General features: G+C 46.6%; 2 protein-coding genes across 3 annotated transcripts in view; one reads left to right on the top strand and one right to left on the bottom strand.

Annotated features, from left to right (window-relative positions):
* Nucleotides 1–2,263: 2,263 nt before the first annotated feature.
* Nucleotides 2,264–23,887, top strand: part of LOC147638651 (BTB/POZ domain-containing protein) — a 46,885-nt gene continuing 25,261 nt past the window's right edge. The window contains exons 1-2 of one of the 2 annotated variants that reach the window (XM_086798584.1): nucleotides 2,264–2,626; nucleotides 2,714–2,831. In XM_086798584.1, coding sequence (XP_086654710.1) covers nucleotides 2,532–2,626; nucleotides 2,714–2,831 — 213 coding nt within the window. In that variant the 5' untranslated portion in view covers nucleotides 2,264–2,531. The remainder of the gene's footprint in view (nucleotides 2,627–2,713; nucleotides 2,832–23,887) is intronic. The other variant, XM_086798585.1, reaches the window with a different exon arrangement.
* Nucleotides 15,632–16,884, bottom strand: LOC147638652 (uncharacterized). The gene has a single exon (XM_086796151.1). It carries the CDS (start codon nucleotides 16,286–16,288, stop codon nucleotides 15,827–15,829), a length of 462 nt encoding a protein of 153 aa, XP_086652277.1. The 5' UTR covers nucleotides 16,289–16,884; the 3' UTR covers nucleotides 15,632–15,826.

Below are 23,887 nucleotides of genomic sequence, written 5' to 3'. Positions count from 1 at the left end.
AAGTACATCCTTTATCCAGAGTCTGTCTAGATCGCCATCTGAGCTTTACTTTAGAGCGCACGGGTGGACACAACACCATTACATTGTACCTATCTTGGAATTTTAAATTCTCTCTAGAGTCCATTCTCTATCTATTACACTTTGTTTTACTCTCTATATTTCCATTGTGCTATATTCTTATATGGTATCAGAGCATAGGTGCTTTTAGCAAAAATAGTGCATAAAGTCTAGTCTTTCTTTACATAGAATAATAGGAGTGATACCTCGGCCTATTGTGCTATAGCTACACCAGTCTTGTGCATTTGTCCACTAGCCTTTACAGAAGGCAAGCTTTTGATGATGATATGCGACAAACTACACTCTCTGAAAATTCAAAATCAACGCTATTCTAGACTCTTATGAGCTTCTAAAAATTGTTATGAGAACGGATGCAAAACGAGTGGGAACCCTTGACCCCAACATCAGCGCAAACAAACTTCCACTAGATGCTACACTTCTTTGGGTATGGAAGAGGCACAATGCTGGTGCACTTTGTGCCATCGTCACCAACATAAGTGATTCTGTTCTTACTTTGATTCAACACACAACTACGACATCGGAGGCCTGAACCATAATAAGGAATCAATATGAGACCCGAAATTAGACTAGGATTCAGAACTTGGAGAATCAACTTGTTGCTAAGAAGTTTGCTAAAGGTGAAGCTACTAAAGCATTTATTATGGGGATCAAAAATCTGTAGGATCAAATGGCTATTGTGGGGATTACAAAGACTAGTGAGGAACTAGCCCAGAGGTACACCCGAATTCTTCCACAAAAGTACAATGACTTGGTTACCGCACTAAACACTTAGTTTATTAGAGTACCATCTCTACCAGTTGAAGAATTCAATGCTATGTTGCTTGACTGTTGAGTTTTGATTTGGATGTTTGTAATGATGGACATTGATGTCCTTTGACGTTCTTTGATGATTTTGGTCTTAAATCCATCCTTAATACAAGATATTGAGTTTTTCACGCACGTGAAAAACTAATCTTCTAGTTTTTCACAAGCATGAAAAACCAGTTTTTTTGTTTTTCATAATTGGACTCAATCGAACTCATTTTTTTATTTTAATGATTTTTGAAAATAGATATAAAAAGCATAAAATGTGTAATTTCATGACGTGAAAAAGAAGGAATCTAAACAAGTAAAAATGTGCAAAAATGTTTGGTTTAAAACAACCAAATTTTCCTTCTTTTTCTCACAAAACTCAAAACCTTATCCTCTTCTCAACTAACACAACATTGCTTAGAAACAATAGCTATGGGAAAAGATACTTGCACAAGGGAGACGAGGCTCTCAAAAGAGTGAAGGAAGCAAGAATGCCTCCCTAGTAGCAGTGCCAAAAATACTATGGCCCATTTTTGCCCTCTCCAAAACTCAACCCATTCAGAGAGAAACACACAAACAAGCAAAGATGGTTGTAGGGTAATTACCTTGCTTCCAAGTTTGGGGCTCTTGAAGCCATCCATGCCTAACCTCCAGTGGTTATGCTAGCTTCTATATTCAAGCCCTCTCTTCGTCTCTGCCACATAGAAAGCTGCCTCACCTTACTACAAGGATTGACACACCTCTCACTATCTAGTGTCTCTCACATAGAGAATAGATAGGAACATGTGCCAAGAAATAATCTAATCTCTACTCTTAAACTCTCTCTCTCTCTCTCTCTCTCTCTCTCTCTCTCTCACACACACACACACACACACACACACACACACAATAAGAAGCAAGAGAAAGTAAAAAATGAGAGAGTACATTTCGCACAAAGGGTTGTCTCCATTCATTAATGATGTATTATATACAATTGGCCTTGGGTGCCCAAAACTTCGAAATTAACTAAATGAGTTTGGCTCTGGCCAGATTTTTCATAAATGTTACAAATTTTATAATGCCATAGCATGGCACTTATTCTTCACACTCATATGTGGTGGAGAGTGTAGTTGACCCGAAACGGGGTTAACAGTGGTCAAGGTATAAGGTCTGTCCTAGGACTAGAGACAACTCATCTAGATTGCTTTAACGAATGAGTATGGAGTATATGGATGAGCACTGAGTGAAAGGTTTTTCCACTACCAAGAGGGAGTGTTGAAAATGTGGTGATGGACATTGTGCTGTTGAGGGGACTCTTTAAGGCTAGATATATGTTAATTACTAAGATTATGAAAATAATTATATATTAATTATAAAAAATATATTAAAACGTAACACAAGAAGAACACCCTTCGAGATTTAAGGGGAGCCATTGGATTTTGTAGAGAGGTAGGCAATCGTGACATCTCATAAGTTCTTCCTAGGTAGAGAAAAGCTGTGCTAGGGCGTCTCTCAATTCATGCCTATCTTGCAAGGGAAGGGGGAAGGCAAATGCAAAGCTTTATTGATTTTCATAGTGTGTACCGCCCAACCGGGAGGTATGCGTGTGTTCCAACGAGCCCACTATGTGAGGTGGCATACTGCTGAAGTGGCATTGCAAAAGAGCAGGGCGGGCTGATGCTATGGCGACAAGCGGGAAAGGCAAAGGATCCCCTCGTCCGCAAGAGGATCGGCTTCGGCGAGCTCTCAGCCTCGGTTTGAGGGCCTCCACATCAACGTAACCTCTCTTTCATTAGAGATCAAAAACTCAATTCTAATTTTCGTTTGTTTTTGCTTCTTTTCTAATGGGTCCTTTTGTCTGCAGTCCCCATGATCGGAGACGGAAGATTTGGTGGAATACTGATGCAGAAGTGCAAGGGCAGGCTGTGCGTGCAATCCAGGCCTTTGTCAATGCCTACAAATCAAAACTACAGTCTGTTGAAGTGAGTTTGTACTATCTGTTTGAGTTTCTCTTTTGCTATGCTTTTCTTAAGTCAGGAAATTTCGTATGGTATCCTAATCATGTTTTTAAAGTGAATTCTGTGTTCGTTTGTATGGTTGTAATACTCTCTAGAATGGGCAAAAGGTTGTGGTTGTTATCTGGTGATTTGTAGTCGCCTGTTTTGGCATGATTTGGACCACTCATTTGTGTGTTGTATGGAGCTATAGAAGATGTACTTGGCTTATGATAATTTGTAGCAGCAGAGAGTATTTGCCTTGATTAGTGTGCCATTGTTAAGATTTTCTTAATCAAGGTTTAATTATCTTGTTTTTCCATTTTGAGTACCATGATTTGCTTTCAACCGCTCTAGGTCAGCTAAAAAAGTTGGTATACTGCCTCCTAGGACTATTCTTAGCGAGTGGTTCAAATCTTATTTGGAGAAGGTTAGAGTGATTAGTGTTTCTTCTTTCTCTGTCTTCTTGTGAGTTGCTTAATACGGATTTTTAGTTTTCTCTAATGCCAAGACATTTTCCTGTGCAACCACATCTACAGATGTGGCATCATTAGCAGCCCTCATCAATGAGGAGCAAGAACTGTACCCTTGCTATGAAATTGTGATGATTAGGCAAGCAAAGAACAACATCAAGCAGCTTCAATACTCACCAAAGTTCAAATTTGTGAGCATATGTCAGGTGCAAGTTTGCCCATGGACATGTCCTGAAGCTAATCCAGAAGGGGCAGCAAGGGGCAGCCAGAAAAAGGTGACTAGAACCAGGTTTTGGAGCATGAAGTGCAGTTTTGGCCAGTGTTGGACTTGGAGCAGGACATGGAAGACATTGAAGGACCTGTTGGCTGCATAAGATGCTGTCGGCTGCATGGAACAGGTTGTGGCTGCGTTTTATGGAGAATATGCCCAGTCGGCTGGCCAACCAGCAGTCGGCCAGCACTCCAATTGTCCAAGGGCTTATGTAAAGGCATAGTTGCTCATAGATAGATTCATTCACTCCCTTATGGAGTGGGTCCATTATGTAGGACTGTTTTGGGTGTTTTCCACCTTTTCATGAAGGCAGCCCATGGCTGTAGATTTAGGGATACCTTTTTGCACCATATGAATATACTGAATTTTCCAGCTCTCTCTCTCTCTCTACTCTCCCTTCTGTCTGCGTTTTTGCATCAGCATGTTGTAAGTGGTGTTTAGGGCTGAAAGAAGACTCTCAGAGCTTCCGCGTGGTACAGCATAGTAGCTGCAAGCAGCAGGTCCCTGCTTCACAGATCTGCTGCATTTGTAGTAGGACAAATGATAGCCCTAACAATGTTCCTTGTAGTAGACGAATCCTCTAGTAGCATCGTTGCTAAGCCTATAGCAAACAAGCAAGACTCACCTCATAACAAGTAAGTAGCTGTTATATGACCAGGAACAGATCTAGGCAAGGTTGAGCATGAAAAGAGAGATAGGGGAGTCCAGTGGCTGTCGCTAGAAGCTGCGTCTGAGCAATCAGGCTGTGACCCACCTCATGGTGCTTTCCATTATTTGTGCAGCTCAATAGTGGTCTCCTGCACACTGGCTCCCACCTCAACTGAGATTTTTGCGTGCCCTACAAGGGCATGACTTTGACACAACTGCAACAACAGACTTCTGAGTTGTTCAATCAGCTGCAATAGCAGCCTTTTGAGCCCTTCAATCAGGTGCAAGTGTGGGCCCTCCTCAGCTTCTGCAGCATTTGACGGCACCTCTGTAGCAACTGCAACAGAACATTCTTCCATTTTTTTTCCAGGAAAAGATCCTTTTATTAGTGAAAGAAATTCTCCCAAGAGGCGTGATACAACAGTCTATGACAGTTAGAGAACTGAAAAAGAATGAAAGGGGGGCTCCCTCCATGGCTGGCTGCTTTCGGAAGGAGGCTACATCAGAGGGAGGGGGGGTGTGGAACCAACAAACAGGTGGTCTGTAATGCCAAATGACTGGCCCTCCTCTGCCAGGCATCCCCACAGCTATGAATGGTCTCTGCGGGGAGAGTTGGCTTGTGGCAATAGTCTCGCTGCAGTGTGCTCGCAGATGTGCCAGGCAGCAATACCACAAATGAGCTCTGAGCGCTGGCATGTGCAAGATTCCGGTGTCCTGTGTCGAACGGGGGCTGTGACTACTGTTGCCACTGAAATGGGGCAGTGTGAGAGCATGCGGGCTAGGTCTCCTTCGTTATCCTTATAGAAGAGCGCTGCGCCGGCCCTCCGCCTGCCAGGCAATGGCCCCCTATGTAATGGTGTGAACAGTGGTGGGGTCTGAAGTGAATAGGCGGAGAAAGCACCGCCAAACCTGTTGGATCTTCGGACAATCTGAAAGGTAGTGTAACACGAAGAAGGGGATGGGGGGTTCATCGAGAGTAGCGGTGGGGTCGTGCCAACTTGGACATGCACCAAGGGTCTGTTCTCCCAAAGCCATAATTGCGAGGATGCGATGCCCATGGTGGGGGGGGGGGTGGTGTATATCAATGTGCCACTTTTTTTTCCTGGAGGCTCCACGGGTTCAGCTTAGATAGACTTCCACCCTTCCAGTACTCTCTAGAGGCACCCTCTCTCACCTTGACACATTCTGAGATTAGTAGTCATCAGACAGGACCTCATTCAGTTGGACACTAGGAGGACATGGCTAGAGCCCTCATAGGAGTTAGGGATGAAAATGGCTTTCTATAGAGACCATCTTCTCCGCACCACTGAGGATAGCTTTATACTTAGACCGAGCTACATGGATACCCATCTGTCTCATGGATCGAGGTGCGCCATTGGGCAGATCCGCACCTCTTCACATCAGTTAGAGATAGAGATAGGCAGATTTAGAGGCATACCTCCAGGGGACAGGATATGTCAGATTTGTTGGATAGAGCCAGAGACGGAGGAGCACTACATCTGTCGCTGCACAGCATATTATGAGATTCGAGGGCGCTACCATTGCCTTTTCAGAGAGGGATTTGGACCACTATCTAGAGTCATGGACTATTGTGATCAGCGATGCTTGGGTTTTTATCTCCTGGAGATCCGCAGGCTGAGAGAGTCCATTATGAGGAGCAGACGCCCGACTGGCAGGGAGTCCACACAGAGACAGATTACTGACTTCTTTAGAGGGACTACCCGGGAGGGGACACAGCCGACAGCCCAACAGTGGGCACCCCGTGGGACTCTAGTTGAGAGGGCTATCCAGTTGGGCAGATCCAGACGCCCGAGGGTTCGCGGATCCTTACATCAGAGACGGTGCCTACACCGGAGGATTCAGAGCATCATTGCGAGGCATCGGGCTCGTCCGACCAGGCATTTCACTATGGCAGATATCCAAGCCATCCGGCAGAGACCCATGCTAGAGCTCCTAGGATGATTACCACTCCAGCCATATACTGTTGTACTTACTGTCACTTTTGTACTCCCCCATATTCATGTATTCATGTATCCATGTACTCATGTACCCCATTTTGACTAGTAGCATTAGCTTCCCACTCTCCCTAGTTGTTGCTTCCGGATGCTCCCTAACTGATGTATTGTAGGGCTAGATACTTACCTTCAGTCCTTTCTTTTCTTTTCCAGATAGTGTATCAGATGTCATATGGTTGTAACTTTGGTCTCATAGGTCACTTTGGCCTTTTGAAGACGTTAATATAACATTTCATTTCATTTCTCTCTCTCTCTCTCTCTCTCTCTCTCTCTCTCGTGCTGTTTTTCTGCATTGCGTTTGCTCTCGTCTTCCCAGATTTGGTCATCATCTCCGCTGCGTATTCTGACATGGTATCAGAGCCTTAGGCTCTTGATAGTTCTTGGGATTTGTGTGAGCAAGAGGGGGACTGTTGTGTTGCTGATTGGTGGACTGTTAGGGACTGTTCGGGAAGAGGAGAAGCAAGAGGACGGCGGGCTGATTTGCTGGACAGCCACTTGCAGGTGTAAGTTCTTCTTTGTTCCCACCCACCCACCCTTTTTCAGAGTACATCCCCGCAATGGCAGATTTGGTAGAGATGGCTGAGAGGCATGTGAAGATCCCTACACTCCCCATGTTCCCTGTGGACCGTCAGTTGGACGGGAACAACTACGGCATATGAAGGTTATGATGGAATCTGTTCTGGAGTCTTACGACCTTGCTGATTTCATTGTTGTTGGGGTTCCATGGTCGGAAGTAGAGGAAGGGGACTTACCGTCGATTCGTAAGGACCGGGAGGCACAGGCACAATTGTGGGATCGTGTCAACGCCAGGGTCCATTCAATTTATCTTCCTCAATTGCACACCGCAGGTAATCAATCATATAAAGCATATGACGCTGGCCAGAGGTATATGGCAGCATTTGGCTTCTCTTTACAACAGGGTATCGCCCATGAAGAGGATTTCCTTGGAAGTACAGATGCGGGTTATGAGCCCTGCAAAGTCATCGACGATGCGGGAGCATATTAACGAGCTGTAGGCTCTTCAACAAGAAGTTCTCCAGGCTGGGAAGGAGATATCGTCAGAGGACATGGCCATAACGTTGCTGTCGCATTTGCCCTCTTAGTACTCAGCATTTTACTCGTCTTTGATTACCAGTGTGGCAGGCTCAGCACCATTACTTGGGAGGAGCTTGTGTCCATGGTCTTGGACCAGGAGAAAGATTCTCGAACCCTTCTTAGGGTGGAGGTTCGGAGGCCTTAACTGGCCAACGGTCGAAAGGCCGTAACACAGGCAAAGGGATGGCTTCATCGGAGAAGTCTTCTGAGAAGAAGTCTGACGCTGACCGCGAGAAACTAAAGGCGTGGCGAGAAAGGCCACTATTGGAGGCACTGTCCCAAGCGGAAGACCGAGAAGGGTGAAGATTACTCAGCAGCAATCATGAAGACTTCGGCTTTTGTGCACTTGGAGGTGATGGACACCGATGCTTCATTTTCTTCAGGCAGGGAGGAGGTTGGAGGACTCTCTGCAACGGATACTCGGGAGTGGATTCTAGACAGTGGTGCTTCCAGGCACATGACTCCTTCCCGTTCAGATTTACAGGATCTCTGCAGGTATTCTGGTCACATTCTTACTGGGGATACATCCACTATCCCAGTTCATAGTGAGGGCAGGTTGGAGATAGTCCCGATGGTGGCAGAGGGGGGAAGCATTCCTCCGAGGCGTTGTATGTTCCGTCACTTGGTTCTCATCTGTTGTCAGTGCATCAGGTTTGCAAGACTGGCGTACGGGTGGAGTTTGATGAGCATTTTGTTGCTCTCCGGGACAAGGCAACAGGCCAAGTGGTTTGGGAAGGCGGAGTGGAGAATGGATTTTACAAACTTTCAGCACTCTCTCTCCCAGGTCCTCAGGTTTGTGATGAGTGGCAGTCTGGTAATGGCCACTTAAGTGTGGATACGCTGCAAGTGCAGGCTCTCCGGGACCAGATGGAGGATAGCTTGCCAGTTGATGGCAGCAGTTGGCAGGAACTTTCCAGTACTGATGTTGGTGGTTCTTGTGTTCGTCAGTCAGAGGAAACTGAACAGGTATCTTATGCTCTGATGTCTCGTAGTATTCGGGACAAAGAAACTCTTGTAGATGAGGATGTTCTTTCCACATGGACCTCTTGGAAAGCCAGGCAGGTGGCAGTTGATTACTTGCAGAAGGAGGTGGATGTTGCGCACTCTCCAGGCTTTGTGGTTCCGGATTCGGAGGGGGTGGTGTGACAGGTTTCAGAAGGCCTTGCGTGGTCTTCAGCAGGTTTCCAGGACTTGGCTCTGCACCGTAATAGGTGTTGATCCTTGTGAGCAGTGTGATGCCTCTTTGACTCGGAAGCAGAATGGTTCATTGCTTTGGTTGATGGATACCAGATTGGACGGGAGGTTCCTGATGAGGCAGTTGAGCTCATGGTTGCAGATGACTCTTTGGGAGGTAGGATTGCGTATCTTGTGGTTTCTGCGGCATGCGAAGGATCATGGACTCTTTTACACAGTAGGGGGATTGATGGACGGAGTCCGACTCGACGGTTGGAGTGACTCAGATTGGGGAGGAGATCCAGACACGAGGAGATCTACTTTAGGCCCAGGAGCAGTTTTATGGAGCAGTAAGAGGCAGTCATCTTTTGCCGTGTCGTCGATAGAGGCAGAGTACCGGGCTGCTTGTGATGCTGCTTGTGAGGTGGTGAGGTTGCATGGTAGGATTGGGCTTCCACTGGAGGAACCCACGGTCATCTAGAGGCACTTTGTTCGTGAACAGATCGTTGCTGATGACATCTTGCTAGAGTTCTGTTCGACGGAGGATAGTACGGTGGATCTCTTCACAAAGTCGCTATCTCAGGATTTGCTCAGGCGGCACCCCAGCTCCCTGTGGTTGGTTTCACAGCCAGGAGCTGAGAGGGGGTGTTAGAAGTCATCTCCTGTCTTTATGTAGACACCAGGGCCTTTGTTGTGGGTGTGCCGCCCTTGTAGGTGTTATCTGATTTTTCCTCACTCGTATTTTTCCCCACATTTTTTCCATTTTTCCTGTGGCTTGGGTGGCTGCCATGTGGTGGCTGGAGTTCTCAGGTACTACTCGACTGGTCACTATTCTGGTCGACTCATGACAGCTGGCCGACTGGTGGTTGTGGCTGGTCGTGGAGCTTCAGGGCCTGTCGGCTGCCTCTGATGCAGGCCAACTGCAGTCTGGGGGCCATATAAAATGGCCCCACTGCCCTCTTGCCATTTAGTCTTGTATTCGGGATCTTCTTTGTGTATATAGAGCAGAGTTACACGCCTCTTATCTCTCTCTCTCTCTCGTGCTGTTTTTCTGCATTGCATTTGCTCGTCTTCCCAGATTTGGTCATCATCACTGCTGCGTATTCTGACAATGGCATTCTTAGAGCTTCCCATATCGAAGAGAATAATGAATCGTTCTCCTTTCGCTATGCCATAAGCACGAATGAGGGCTTTCTTTTGCCCCTCAACCTCACTGTAACATGCAGCGGAAGTATTCGTAATTAAGGATCCTGTCACACAAGTCTCACACTGCCTTCTGTATCCTAGTTTAGCAATCCACTTTTATGACTTCAAACTTTAAGAGATTTAGAGAGAGAGAGAGAGAGAGAGAGAGAGAGAGAGAGAGAGAGAGAGAGAGAGAGAGAGAGAGAGAGAGAGAGAAATGAAATGATATATTAACGTCTCTAAGAGGCCATAATGGCCTATGAGACCAAAACTGAGAGTACATCTGAAGTTGGTGTCTCATCAAAGAGAACAACTAAATGAGACTAAAAAGTACAAAAAACTGATAGTCCTACAGTTATAAGAACAGAACTGTAAGACTCCGAGATGATACTGAGTAGAAAATACTGGAAAATACTGAAAGATGTATATCAGGTAGATCCATGTATGCTGATCAGTTGAAGTGTTGCCCTCTCCTTAGATCAAGTATCTTTGCCATGGGGCTGTCTAGAATGGAGAGGTCGTAGAAGTGAGGTAGGCGCCTCCGATGCCGAGCAATAATGGCTCTGATCTGGCGATGGTGAGGATGCCGTGGTCGGGATCCTAGTGGGCATGGCCGCCGATGAGCACGACATAAGATAAGTGCTCTATCTGTGGCGACTCCCTGGGAGCGTGGTCGGTGCCCTGATGGCCCAATGGAAAGAGAGAGAGAAATGAAATGAAATGATATATTAACGTCTCTAAGAGGCCATAATGGCCTATGAGACCAAAACTGAGAGTACATATGAAGTTGGTGTCTCATCAAAGAGAACAACTAAATGAGACTAAAAAGTACAATAAACTGATTGTCCTACAGTTATAAGAAGAGAGAGAGAGAGAGAGAGAGAGAGAGAGAGAGAGAGAGAGAGAGAGAGAGAGAGAGAGAGAGAGAGAGAGAGAAATGAAATGAAATGTTATATTAACGTCTTCAAAAGGCCATAATGACCTATGAGACCAAAAGTTACATCATGGTGGATCTGATACAATGTCTGGATAAAAAAACCCAGAAAATGAAAAATAAAGATGATACTACTGGCACCTAGAAAATGAAACTGGAACTGGAAGGTAAACAGAAACCCTTATAGGGTGTGAATATAGTGAGGGGGGGGTACGCTATGGAGGTGAGTGGAATATAGTGAGGGGATACAATATCATGTGGGACGGAGGGGTACACTATGGAGGTGCCTCCATCTCATAATATGTGCCGCATCGGACGCTGGCGGATCTCCTCAATATCCTCTGTGGTCAGCACCCTGACTGGGTGTTCCGCATGCCTCGCAAGAATAATCCGAATCCGCCGCTGCAACCTCCGTCTATGCTGGGATGCCCTCCTCCGTAGTCGTGGGTGTCGGAATAGTATTTGCTTTATTACTTTGAAGAGACTGACTTTGGACTGACGATAAGCCAAACGCAAGATCTCAGAGGACCAAGAGTCTGAAAGAGTGCACAGAGCGGAAGCAAAAGGGCACTAGAGTGTGCTGAATAGAGAGTGCAAGAGAGAGAGATATGGAGCAACTATGCTGAATATACTGAAGCAAAACAGTCCCAAGCAAGAGACACAAGTAGTCTCATAAGTGAGGGAGCAAAAGATGTACAAGACAAGATACAAGACTGAGAGGCCAGCCCACCTATTTATAGGTGGGGAGTGCTGGCCGACTGGAGCTACTAAACTGGTCGACTTGAGGACTGAATTGGCCGATTGGGAAAAAACCATATGGGCTGGGAAAAATCCTAGAAAAATATATAAAATACGGGTGGCCAGCCCACAATCAAGGGCCATGCAAAAGGGACCAAAAGGACACCAGAAATGGGCAGAAACTGGGGATGAATGTGCTAACACCCCCTCTCAGCAGCACCAGATGCTGAACAAACTCCAAGAAGCCAAAGAAGTCGTCCTTTGTCAAAGACAAAAGAATGCGGTACTAGGAAAGTTCCACAAGCAATCTCCACAGCAACTCAGCTACAAAAGCAACAGAACAAGCTGCCAGGTACACTGCTCCTCTAGAAGAAAACAACCATGTAGGTTGCGTCGTGCTGCTCCAAATATCGGTGCCAAACCCAAATGTAAACATAGTGATACAGAAATCCCTAGAAGCCTGTAGCTCCAAGAAGATAATACCCTCAAAAGAAATATAGTCCATCTGCTCCAACTCTGTACCAAGAGTAGCTAAATGCTGTACAATAGCATCCTCCTCGAAGGTCGGCTCGCCAGATGTAAGAACTCAATTGCCCCCTCTGAAAACTGATGTCGGGACTCCACAAGCCCAACCAAATCTAAATCCCAATCCTTCAAGCCCTGGAAGTACCACTGTGCCCTAGGCACGGTCGCGGACACACCTGACCACAATCGAGAATCCTCACACAAAGTAAGGGAAATAGGAACATTCACAGTAGTGGTAACTGACGTAGTAGTAGCCTCCTCAATAGCATCACACAGCGTAGAAGCAGGCTCCTCCATAGAAGGCAAAGGGACCAGCAACACATCCTCGTCACTGGTTGTCGAAGAAAGAGTAGGAGGCAAAGCAATAGGAGACAAATCCCCCTCAGAAGCTGTGAGCAAGGATAGCCTACTGTCTTCCTCAAAAACATTACCAGAGAAATCATCTTGGCAAGGAGAAGTATGCACAGAAACTGAAGGCAAGGCAATAGGAGAAACAGAAACCATCTGCCGATCACTGGCATCACCATATAGGTCACAAAGCAATTGCCACACATAGAAAGTAGAAGCATCATCAGGAGCATAGATGAAGTGTCGAAGAACCGAATCCTGACAATTTAGGAGGAGAAAGCCATAGATTTGTCTGTCAGTCTTCCTCCACCGACACATCCTCCGCAGAGGCAAGGTCCGGCAAGCACCGATTCTTGTACGAGAGAAACTCCATCAAACCATACTCCCTGAGAATAGAAGTAACCTGCAACTTCCATGACTGAAAGTTACCACCATCCAACTTGTCTGCCTCATCTAGGAAATAACAAGAAAGTGGCACGGGAGCCAAATCTGAAGCTATCATCATTGATCCAACCAATAGGACCAAACCTCATAAGATAAAAAACTGTCCAAATCAGAAAACGTTGATGTAGGTCCCTTCCTCCGCAGCCGTAAGAGGCTGGACAGCACCCGAAAACCCTCCTGTAGCAAAAAACGCAGAAGCTTCTGTCGACTGTACCTCCAACCTTGAGGCCACCAGAAGAGGGAAGCAAAAAATGCAGATTTGATATAGAGAGAAAAGGCAACCACACAGGGCTTGGGAATATGCTGTAAGAGGGTGCAAGAGGGAAAGGCATCAACTAGGACTGTAGCTTGGGCTCTCCTCAAGAAAAAAAAACGCACAATCTCTGAAGAAGAAGTGTCCTCCACAGGTACCAAGGGTGCCACCAAAACCCGAAACACCACAAACCCCCTCTGTAAAAGGGAATGTCCACCGGAGAGGAAAACGCAGCCAAAAAGGGGCTGCTGTCCTGAAAAACAGGCCGCCTAGATCCAAACTCCAAGTAGGAATGAAACGCTGATGAAAAAGTTACCTTCTGGCTGCAAATGATGAAGCCAAACTGAAGGAGAACAACCAGCAGAAGCTGTCCAGAAAACGCAGCAAGAAGAAGGCTGCAAGTTTGAGAAAAATGCAGAGGTTAAGGGGCTGGAAATAGGGCTAAATCTGGGGCAGCAGATGGAATCGCTGAACCGGGAGCGATGATACCATGAAAGAGTGCACAGAGCGGAAGCAAAAGGGCACTAGAGTGTGCTGAATAGAGAGTGCAAGAGAGAGAGATATGGAGCAACTATGCTGAATATACTGAAGCAAAATAGTCCCAAGCAAGAGACACAAGTAGTCTCATAAGTGAGGGAGCAAAAGATGTACAAGACAAGATACAAGACTGAGAGGCCAGCCCACCTGTTTATAGGTGTAGGTGGGGAGTGCTGGCCGACTGGAGCTACTGGCTGACTGGAGGACTGAACTGGCCGACTGGGAAAAAACCATACGGGCTGGGAAAAATCCCAGAAAAATATATAAAATACGGGTGGCCAGCCCACAATCAAGGGCCATGCAAAAGGGACCAAAAGGACACCAGAAATGGGCAGAAATTGGGGATGAGTGTGCTAACAGAGCCGGGCTTAACTGTGCATGGTTGTCGAAGCACTAATGATGACCGATCTCAAGCCTATGCGATGTAGAAAGGCTGCAAATCTGAGGCTGAGAGAAGGGGCTGACTGGGACTGTTCTAGGCTGTGTGTATATGCTGAAAATGAATGAATGAATGTGTTTTACCTTCACCGATAGGGCTGTAGCAAAACGATGATATGTGTGTATGCTGAAAACTGTATGTAAGCTGAAAACGCAAGGTACTGATATGATCCTACTGGCTGAATGCTGTGAATGCTGAGTTTTGTTGATGTAGGGCTGTAGGCTTCATGCGTTGATGCTCCTTGTGCTGAAGGGAAACGCTTGACTCCAAGGAATGATGATATCCATGAATGGTGCAAATGCTGAGCTATTTATATGGGCTTTTGATGCTGGTCGGCTGGCTACAGAGCTGGCCGATTGCATCATGAATTCTACACGACTAGAATAATGTGATAAATGCTGTAAAATGGTAATTAAATACTAATAAATATGGAAAAAATACTGGAATAATGCTGATTAATATTTTGATGCTTCTGCCATGGTCTATGTGGTCTTATGTGCCTATGGGATGGATGATATGCAAAATGCAACCATGAACTCATGCAAACCCTAAGGCTTCTATGACTTCTATGTGCATGAATGATTCTCTCCAAGTGGGTTAAGGGACTTCGAGTGACTGACTGACTGTCTAAGGCTGAGGAATGACATACGTAGTTCATGCTTGACATATCCTGGATTGAGGATTACAATGGGGTCACGTTGTACGACAATTAGCATCCGAAAGGGTGCTAATACTGTACAATGTTGCACTGATGATGATGAGCCATCTTGTCACCATGCACGACAGTGCAGAGTGCATGTGACATTCCCTCCTGCTTAGCTTGGCGGCAGGTTCATGGCTTCCAAGTAGTCCGCCAACAATTGGGGGTACTCTTGAAAGAACTCTTCGTCTAGCCAAATGGCTTCGTGGGTACCTCGATCTCAGAACTTTATATAGAACTGACGTATTCTTCGATTGGAACCATGCTTCCAACGATGAAGAAGGATCTGCTCAGGCTCGATGACTTCTGCTTCATCTAGCACGTCTGGCTGCTTTTCATTTGAAACATCAAAGCCAAGAAACATGGAAAACATCATGCATTGTCCAACTGTTAGGCAACTTTAACTTCATGGAGACATCACTTATCTTTTTAACTATTGGAAAAGGTCCAAAACTACGGAAAGAAAGCTTGGGACAACGTTTGCCCACTTGTTTCAATCTCTGTTTCATGATACGCGGATAGACCCAATCCCCTTCCTTGAAGTGGACATCTCGTCTAGACTTATTTGCCGGTCTGCTATAAGCTTCCTGGGCTTTGGTCAAGAGGTCTTTAACTGACTCAATGATTTTAAAATGCTTCCGTTGTTTTGTTAGCCTCAAGAGATGGAGACACCAATCTCGTCAAAAGAGAAGAGAAACGGCGATCAAAGGCTGCTTCATATACGGAGTCTGTTCGACACTGGATGAATGAGTATCGTTCAAGATGTGGCTTGGACCAATGGAAGATAATTTTCCCATTTGGATTGCTGGTCATGACCATATGACTTGAGAACATCAAAGCAAGGTGGAAAGGTACGTAGTGTACGACACGCTATCAGTACGTACGGAACGTACTTCTGTACGGAACAAATTTTAAGCGTAAACAGTACGTACCATTTGTAAACAGTCCTAGAAACCTGAATATTTTGTAGACATAGCAATCAAAATACTTAAAATAAAGAGTGAACCTCATTACTTAAAGTTTAAATTAGTTACCAAGCCCATTACACAATACCTCATGTCATAGTGATATAAGCAAGAACCATGAAAGTCATAGATGATAAAAGAGAGTACAAATATCATGTCTACAGCACACGTCCTGGTCCACAAGTGCAAAAAGCAAAACAATGAAACACTATAGTTGTCTAGACTCTAGACGCAAGAGTCTCAAATCTCATCATCAGATGAAGATGATGAGTCTTCTGAAGAGAGCATGCCTCCATCATTGATACCATTGCCCTCTTCATCGAACTCTGGCTCAGCAACAACAAGCTCTAGTGCATCCTCGTCATGTGCCTTGGGAATCTGAGTGTGAATGAGTTGGACAGCCTCATTTGCACGCCTCTGCTGGGTGCGACGAACTGGAAGCTTTCCCCTGCGAATGCTCTCTCGTCTTGCAGAGCCTGGATCTGGAGCTGCCTGGCGTAGAGGAATGCTGAGAGATCGTGCACGTGAGCGGGTCACACAACGATCCACACTCTCAAGCTCTCTATGTAAAGCTCTCAAAATCTCATCTTGCTCATCTCTAATTTGCCGATCCACAAGCTCCGGGTTGGGTTCATCTACCAATTTGAGTAGTGTTGGATCAACCTGTTTAAACATGCCACAAATTGCATATTGGATATTCATTGAACTAGAAATAATTTTCTACTTCTAAGTTCTTCTTGAGTCCAATTTATACCTGCTTCGGTGACCCCAAAGCATGGTAGCTTCGCACGAGCCTCATGTTAGCTCTGCAGTACACCAACTTCTCTAATTCAGAAGTACTAAGGCGATTCCGAATCTTGGTGTGTATAAGAGAGTATGAGCTCCAGTTCCGCTCACATGCTTTAGCTGAGCAATCCTGTGCAAAAATGAGTGCAATGCGAGCAAATTTGTAAATCTTTTAATGCTAAAACATCAGGCTTCACTTCCGAAGACTATACTTTAGAGATTAATTACAAGTTACCTGAGAGAGAACACGAAGAGCAAAGCGTGAAAGGTTTGGAAGACCAACCCTTCCATAAGAGTGCCACCATGTCAAAGGGAATTTCATGGCTTTCTTCCTCAATGACACAGGTCTCGCAAATGAAGCACCAATACCATTCATGTACGTGGTGAACTCTCTATCGATCTGAAGTTCCTCCTCCTCTGAGAACATCCTTCCAACATACTCTGACTGCTTCATGCTCAAAGCAGTATTATTCCATAGCTCTGGCGACCTGTAGAGAGGATGGAGCATGGCAGCCATCGCATGGATGGGACGCCTCATGAATGTCCACCGTTTGTCTACAATGTCCAAGATCTCACCTCGGCTGAAAATGAGAGATTGAAAATACATGTCTTAGGTTACACATGTCAGTCTTGACATGTCATGAGAATCGAGAATCGAGAAGTCATAAAAATCAAAGAAAGAGGAAGAAATTAGAACTATTGCTTACCGTTGAGCAGTCATCATGGAGCATTGAGCAACATGGTCTTTCATTTGCATAAACAAATGAAAGACCAGCCCCAAAGTTGAGCCCTCCATGTCTGTAAGTCGGAGAAGGACATACACGGGCTTAAGTGCAACTGAAAGGCTATGAACTTGCTTACAAAAATCATCATCCAGAATCCGCCTCTGCAAGTATTTTGTACGCTCATCCTCTGAATGATGCATCTGTCGCCACCTTGGATCCACAACTGTTGATGATAGTGAATCTCTTATCTTGTAGAGCCTATCCAAGACCAAGAATATGTAGGCAAACCTGGTCTTGGAGGGTCTCACCATATCCAAAGGGCTATGGCTCCGAAAGATGGCAAGAGCCTGATGCTTCTTGCGGAAGAAGGTGGTGATCTTTACAGCATCTGCAACAATGGGCTGCACCCAAACAAGCTTCCCAATGTCTTCCATAAGTAAATCAAGACAATGGGCAGCACAAGGAGTCCACACTATATGTGGAAACTCTGCCTCGACCATTTGACCCATTGCCTTGCAGTTAGAGGCGTCGTCGGTCACCACCTGCACAACATTGTCCTCCCCAACCTCAAGGATAGCATGTCGAATGTGGCCATAAATGAACTCCCCTATGATCCTGTCTCCTGCTCTCCCTGCATCCACGGCACGCAAGAAATAGGTGCCCAAGCAAGATGACACAAGGATATTGATTATGTGCCTCTTGCGAATGTCTGCCCACCCATCTGAAATAATAGTGCATCCGAACTCTTGCCAACCTGCTTTCACAGGAGTGAGCGCCTTGTCTATCAAGGCCTTCTGCTCATCCAACATGGATGTACGCATCTTCGTATACTCGAGACCTGTCCACGTCTCAGTAGGCCCTACCTGCGCAATTGCTTTCACCATTCTTTTCCATTGGTCTGTCCTTAACACATTGAAGGATATATTACACACAATAAGAGTACGACAAATCTCCATTTCTGCCACCCTTTGCCGCTCCTTTACCCAAGCTTGTGATGAGATACAAGAAGGCAGAGTGGATTGCTTTGACGCCTCCCCTGTACCTCTCGCATCTTGTGGCAGGAGGTCCTCATCATCGGCAATACATGCCCTCTTCCTGCCTGTGGTGGATTGGGCTGAAGCCAAAAGGCTTTCACCCTCATCTAGTGTACTTGAACCTGTAACATCTCCAATAAAAGCATCATGGAGAGCATCTTGCGTACTTTCACCACCTCTAACACTGCTTGCACCACCCATTGCAGGACAATTCTCCGCAATCAATTGGTCCCTCAAAGCTTGTGGTATTTTATCACATGGATCACATTGATTGGTGCACCCGATACCTGTCATGTGCTTGATGACGCGAGTTATGGTGCTAGTGTACTGCTCCCCGCAATACTTGCACGCCCATAGCCGAGTACCTGACCCTTGCTGAGAAGGGGTGTTAACAACCCTCAGGACATTGGTGTGGATTGCCCAGTTCGGGTGGCATGATGAAGTCTGGGCGGGAGAGAGAGCGAGGAAAGGACTCGTGGGAGGTCTCCAGAGAAGTGCGCACACTTGAAATTTGCTTTGCAAAACTTTGCAGGTACACACAGGACACTTGATTTTGCAAGTACACACAAAATGCCCAAAATAAAGTGCAACGTGGTCGCTTATCTACAATCACCTGAATTTGGGCCTCGCCACACACGCCACATATTTTTTTTTAAATGACTGTGTACGGATCCGTACAGTACGGTACCGTACCGTACGGCTGTACCATACTGTATGGATCCGTACGTACGTACGGCAGCAACCTTGCATCAAAGGCCAACTGGATATAGATTTCTATCTGGCCGTTTGTTTGTGGATGGAATGCACTAGACAATTGTAACTTGGTTCCAAAGTTCTCGAACAATGCCCTCCAAAAATGCGAGGTGAACTTGGAATCCCTGTCTGATGTAATGGTGCTAGGCAAACCACAAATGGGGTACCAATGTTTGAAAAAGAGGCGGGCTACGTCCTCCGCTGTGGCCGTTTGCTTGCATGGGATGAGCATGTAGAACTTACTGAAGCGATCCACAATGATAAAACACTGAGTGTTATGGGATCCGATGGATGTTGGTAGAGGCCCTACAAAGTCCATAGAAATGTCGATGAAAGGTCTGTCAGGGATAGGCAAAGGTTGAAGTAACCCAGCCTTCTTGGACCGGGAAGAGCGATTCCACAGGGTGGAGGTTCTGAGGCCTTAACTGGCCAACGGTCAAAAGGCCGTAATAACAACAGCAAGGGCAAAGGGAAGGCTTCATCGGAGAAGTCTTCTGAGAAGAAGCCTGATTCAGAACGAGAGAGACTGAAGGCCGAGAGGACCTGTAATGATTGTGGCGAGAAAGGCCACTATTGGAGGAAGTGTCCCAAGCGGACTGGGAAGAGTGCTGTTTCTTCAGCTTCAGTTGCAAAGACTCCAGCCTTTGTGCTCTTGGAGATGTTGGACACGGATGCTTCATCTTCTTTGAGCGAGGAGGCAGTTGGCTTCACCGCAAAGGATACTCGGGAATGGATGCTTGATAGTGGTGCTTCCAGGCACATGACTCCTTCCCGTGACTTCTTTCAGGATTTGAAACGGCAGTGAGGTCGCATTTTCATTGGCGACAATTCCACCATACCGATACAGAGTGAGGGCCGGATGGAGATCATTCCCAATGGTAGAGGGGGGAAGCATTCTTCTCGTGTTCTTTACGTCCCCGCACTTGGTTTTCATCTATTGTTAGTGCATGAGGTGTGCAAGACTGGCTTCCGGGTGGAGTTTGAGGAGCATTCTATTGCTCTACGGGACCGCGAGACTGGCCAGGTTGTTTGGGAAGGCGGTGTGGAGAATGGTATATACAAACTCTCCGCACTCTCCTCTTTGATAGGCTCTCAGATTGGTGATTTGTGGCACTTTCGGTTTGGCCACTTGAATGTGGATGCGCTGCGGCGAGCTTTCTGGGACCAGATGGTGGTTGGCTTGCCAGATGTTGGCAACAGGCAAGGACGCTATAGTTCTTGCATTCGTGGTAAGTAGCACATGGAATCTTTTCCGAAGCAGGCTTCTAGGCGGGCTTCGAAACCTTTGAAGTTGGTACACACTGACTTGTGTGGACCTATGCAGATAGCATCCTTGGGAGGTTCTTTGTACTTTATGTTGCTTGTTGATGATTGTTCCAGATTCACATGGGTTTATTTCCTTTCACATAAGGACCAAGCTTTTGCTTGGTTCAAGGAGTGGCATGTGATGGTGGAGAAAGAGTCTGGCTTGCAGATTAAGACTCTTCAGGCTGACAAAGGAGGTGAATTTTCTTCCAATGCTTTCGTGAGATTTTGTGCAGAACATGGCATCAAGCGGGAGCTGGCCAATACAGGTTCGCCGTCAGAGAATGGAGTAGTTGAACGTAAGAATAGGACTGTGGTGGAGATGGCGAGGACGATGCTGGAGCATCATGATCTTCCTCGTCCACTTTGGGGAGAGGCTGTGGCTACAGCTGTCCATATCCTCAACCGTCCTCCGACGACTTCAGTACCGAACATGACTCCCTTTGAGGCATATTTTGGTAGGAAACTTGATGGCTCCAATTTCTGTGTGTTTGGGAGCGATGCATATGTTCACATTCCGAAGAAGCAGAGGGGGAAGCTTGCCTCAAAGTCCCAAAAGCTTGTCTTTGTGGGATATAACTCTCTTTCCAAGGGATACAGGTTATATGATCCAGAGAGGAACGAGGTTGTTCTCAGCAGGGATGTGGTCTTTGATGAACATGTTCTGGTTTCCACTATTGATGAGCCACCACTTCTTGGAGACCCAGAAGATTCTGATGATGATTCCCAGTCGATTGTTCCAGCTGGACAGCCTCAGTCAGTTGAGGAGGTTGAGCTCGCAGCTAGAGATGAGCCCCCGCACCAGCAGGAGGCTCTGCGTTCTGTTCGAGTACCCAGGTGGTTGGTGGACACCCTTCGGGAGTCAGGTGCTACGGAGCTTCCCTCTGAATGGACCACAGAGGACGGACCTCGAAGATCGCACAGAGTTCGTGATAAAAGTCATTCAGCGGAGCTTTTACAGGTAAACTATGCTTTAATGTCTCGTATCATGTGGGACAAAGAGCCCACTTCCGTCAAGGAAGCCCTTGCACAGGATACTTGGAGGAAAGCCATGCAGGTAAAATTGGATGCCATTGAGAATAATAACATTTGGGAGTTGGTACGGAAGCCGTCAAAACGGTTTGTCATTGGTGTCAAGTAAGTTGTTAAGACCAAGTATACGTCAGATGGATCGGTGGACAAACACAATGCTAGACCTAAGGGTTATGCTCAGCGGCCTGGCATCGACTATGAGGATACCTTTGCACCGACAACGAGGATGACCACGATTTGGACCGTTCCTGCCCTTGCTTCTTCTCAGCGGTGGCCCGTATATCAGATGGATGCTAAATCTGCGTTCCTTAATGGTGACCTGCAGGAGGAGGCGTATGTTGAGCAGCCTCCAAGCTTTGGGGTTCCAGGATCAAAGGGGCTGGTTTACAGGTTGCTGAAGGCCTTGTATGGTCTTAAGCAGGCTCCCAGGGCTTGGAATCAGAAGATTGATTCCTTTTTTCTACGGATTGGATTTCAGATATCGGTTGCAGATCCCAACCTATATCTCTTTCGGAAACATGGCATGCCCGAACACGAAGCTTACAGTGAATGATCCTTGTGAGCCAGTTGATGCCTCTCTGTACCGGAAGCTGGTTGGTTCATTGATCTGGTTGCTGAACACCAGATTGGACTTGAGCTTTCCTATGGGGGGGTTGAGCTCATTCATGCAGACGCCGTTGAAGCCTCATTGGGACGCAAGATTGCGGATCTTGCAGTATCTGCAGGGTACGAAGGATCTTGGACTCTTCTACACCGCTGGAGGTGACACGAAGGAACGAGTTCGACTCCAAGGTTGGAGTGACTCAGATTGGGGAGGAGATCCAGACACGAGGACATCCACATCAGGCTACAGTTTTTCCCTTGGCTCAGGAGTGGTTTCATGGAGCAGCAAGAGGTAGCCAACTATTGCCTTGTCGTTGACAGAGGCAGAGTACCGGGCTGCTTGTGGTTATGCTTGCGAGGTTGTGTGGCTGCGGAGGTTGCTTGGCGAGATTGGGTTTCCACAGAAGGAGCCCACGGTCATCCAGTGCGATAACTAGAGCTGTATCGCTATTGCTCGGAACCCGGTCTTCCATGCCCAGACCAAGCACATAGAGATACAATATCACTTTGTTCGTGAGAAGATCTTGGCTGGTGACATCTTGCTTCTTTATTGTTCGACGGAGGACAATGCGGCGGACCTCTTCACGAAGTCTCTACCTCAGGCTATGCTCCGGCGGCACTCTAGCTCACTGGGGTTGGTTCCACATCCAGGAGCTGAGAGGGGGTGTTAGCAGTCATCTCCTGTCTGTACACTATGTTAGGGCCTCTGTTGTGGGTGTGCCTGCCCAATTTTGGTGTTTCCCCATTTTCCTCACTTCTTGTATTTTTCCCATTTTTTGCTACGTGTGGGAGGCTGTTCTCTTCCTGTCGGTTGTTCCATTTGCTGGCCGACTGGATCCTGGGCCCCGACCTGTTGTCCAGCCCTGGCCGACTGCCCTTATGCTGGCCGACTGGACTTTGTGCTGGTCGTGGGCATCTGGGTTGCTGTCGGCTGTTTTAGTGTTGGCCGACCAGCATCCTGGGGCCATATAAAATGGCCCCTTGCCCCCCCCACACTAGTTGTTCAGCACTCCGGGATTTATTGGTGTATATATAGCAGAGTTACACTATCTTCTCTCTCTTGCATCTGTGTATTGCTCTCTACAGCAGTTGTCTTCATTTTGGCTGTGCATTCTGACAAAGGACCGTTCCAATTTCTCGAGGGTACTGTTGATACCTCTATGTCCTCCAACTAAGGAGTCATGGGTATCATGGAGAAGAGCTGCTCGCTTTTCCCGAATGACACAGAGACGGTTCTTGTAGAACAACCAACCATTTTGCACCGAGTAATGGCCAGGCTCCGAAGTGATGGCCAAATTGTATTGAGTACTAAACTTTGGGGAGTCGACATACTGGTCTTTCATGCTATCTAAGTCTTTCCTTGTGATTTCGAGAATGGTAGACTCCTGCACTACGTGGATGCTGGCCTTTCGACTAAGAGCATTTGCGACTGGGTTATGCTTACCAGGGATGTACTCGATCATCCTCCAAATTGTTGGAAGAGCTGACTCCATTTGGCTTGCCGATCACTCCGCTGGGCACTTGGCATGGTTTGAAGCCACTTAAGTGCTTGGTGGTCTATTTTGATTGTGAAAACCCGTCCATAAAGGAAAGACTTCCAATGTTTGAGCGTTGTGATCACACCCAAAAGCTCTTTGTCATAAACCGAATAATTCTTCTCGGTGACATCCAACTTTCGATTGTAGTAGGCCACGGGTCTATTGTCTTGCTGGAGAACTGCACCTGTGGCTACATTGTTGGCATCGGTAATGACCTCAAAAGGTTCATCCCAAGATGCTAACTTCAAAACAGGCGCTTCTGAGGCAGCTTTCTGGAGTGCACGGAATGCATCAAGCGCCTTGCCTGTGACTGTGACTTTTTTTCTATGAGTCTTCACCCCCTTGAGCAAGTTGGTGAGAGGTGTTGCAAGGTTGGAAAACTGGTGAACATGGGTGCTGTAGGCTTGGCAAAGACCTACGAAAGAACGGATGTCTTGGGCGGTTTGAGGGATGTCCCAATCCAAGATCTCTTGAACCTTTGAGGGGTCCAATCGAATCCCATCGGAACCGATGATATAGCCCAAG

The sequence above is a fragment of the Cibotium barometz genome, chromosome 5, assembly GCF_041138505.1.
Source record: "Cibotium barometz isolate CiBa-2024 chromosome 5, ASM4113850v1, whole genome shotgun sequence".
NCBI lineage: Eukaryota > Viridiplantae > Streptophyta > Polypodiopsida > Cyatheales > Cibotiaceae > Cibotium > Cibotium barometz.
The sequence above is the reverse complement of the archived record's forward strand: the minus strand, read 5'-3'. Positions and strand labels throughout refer to the sequence as shown.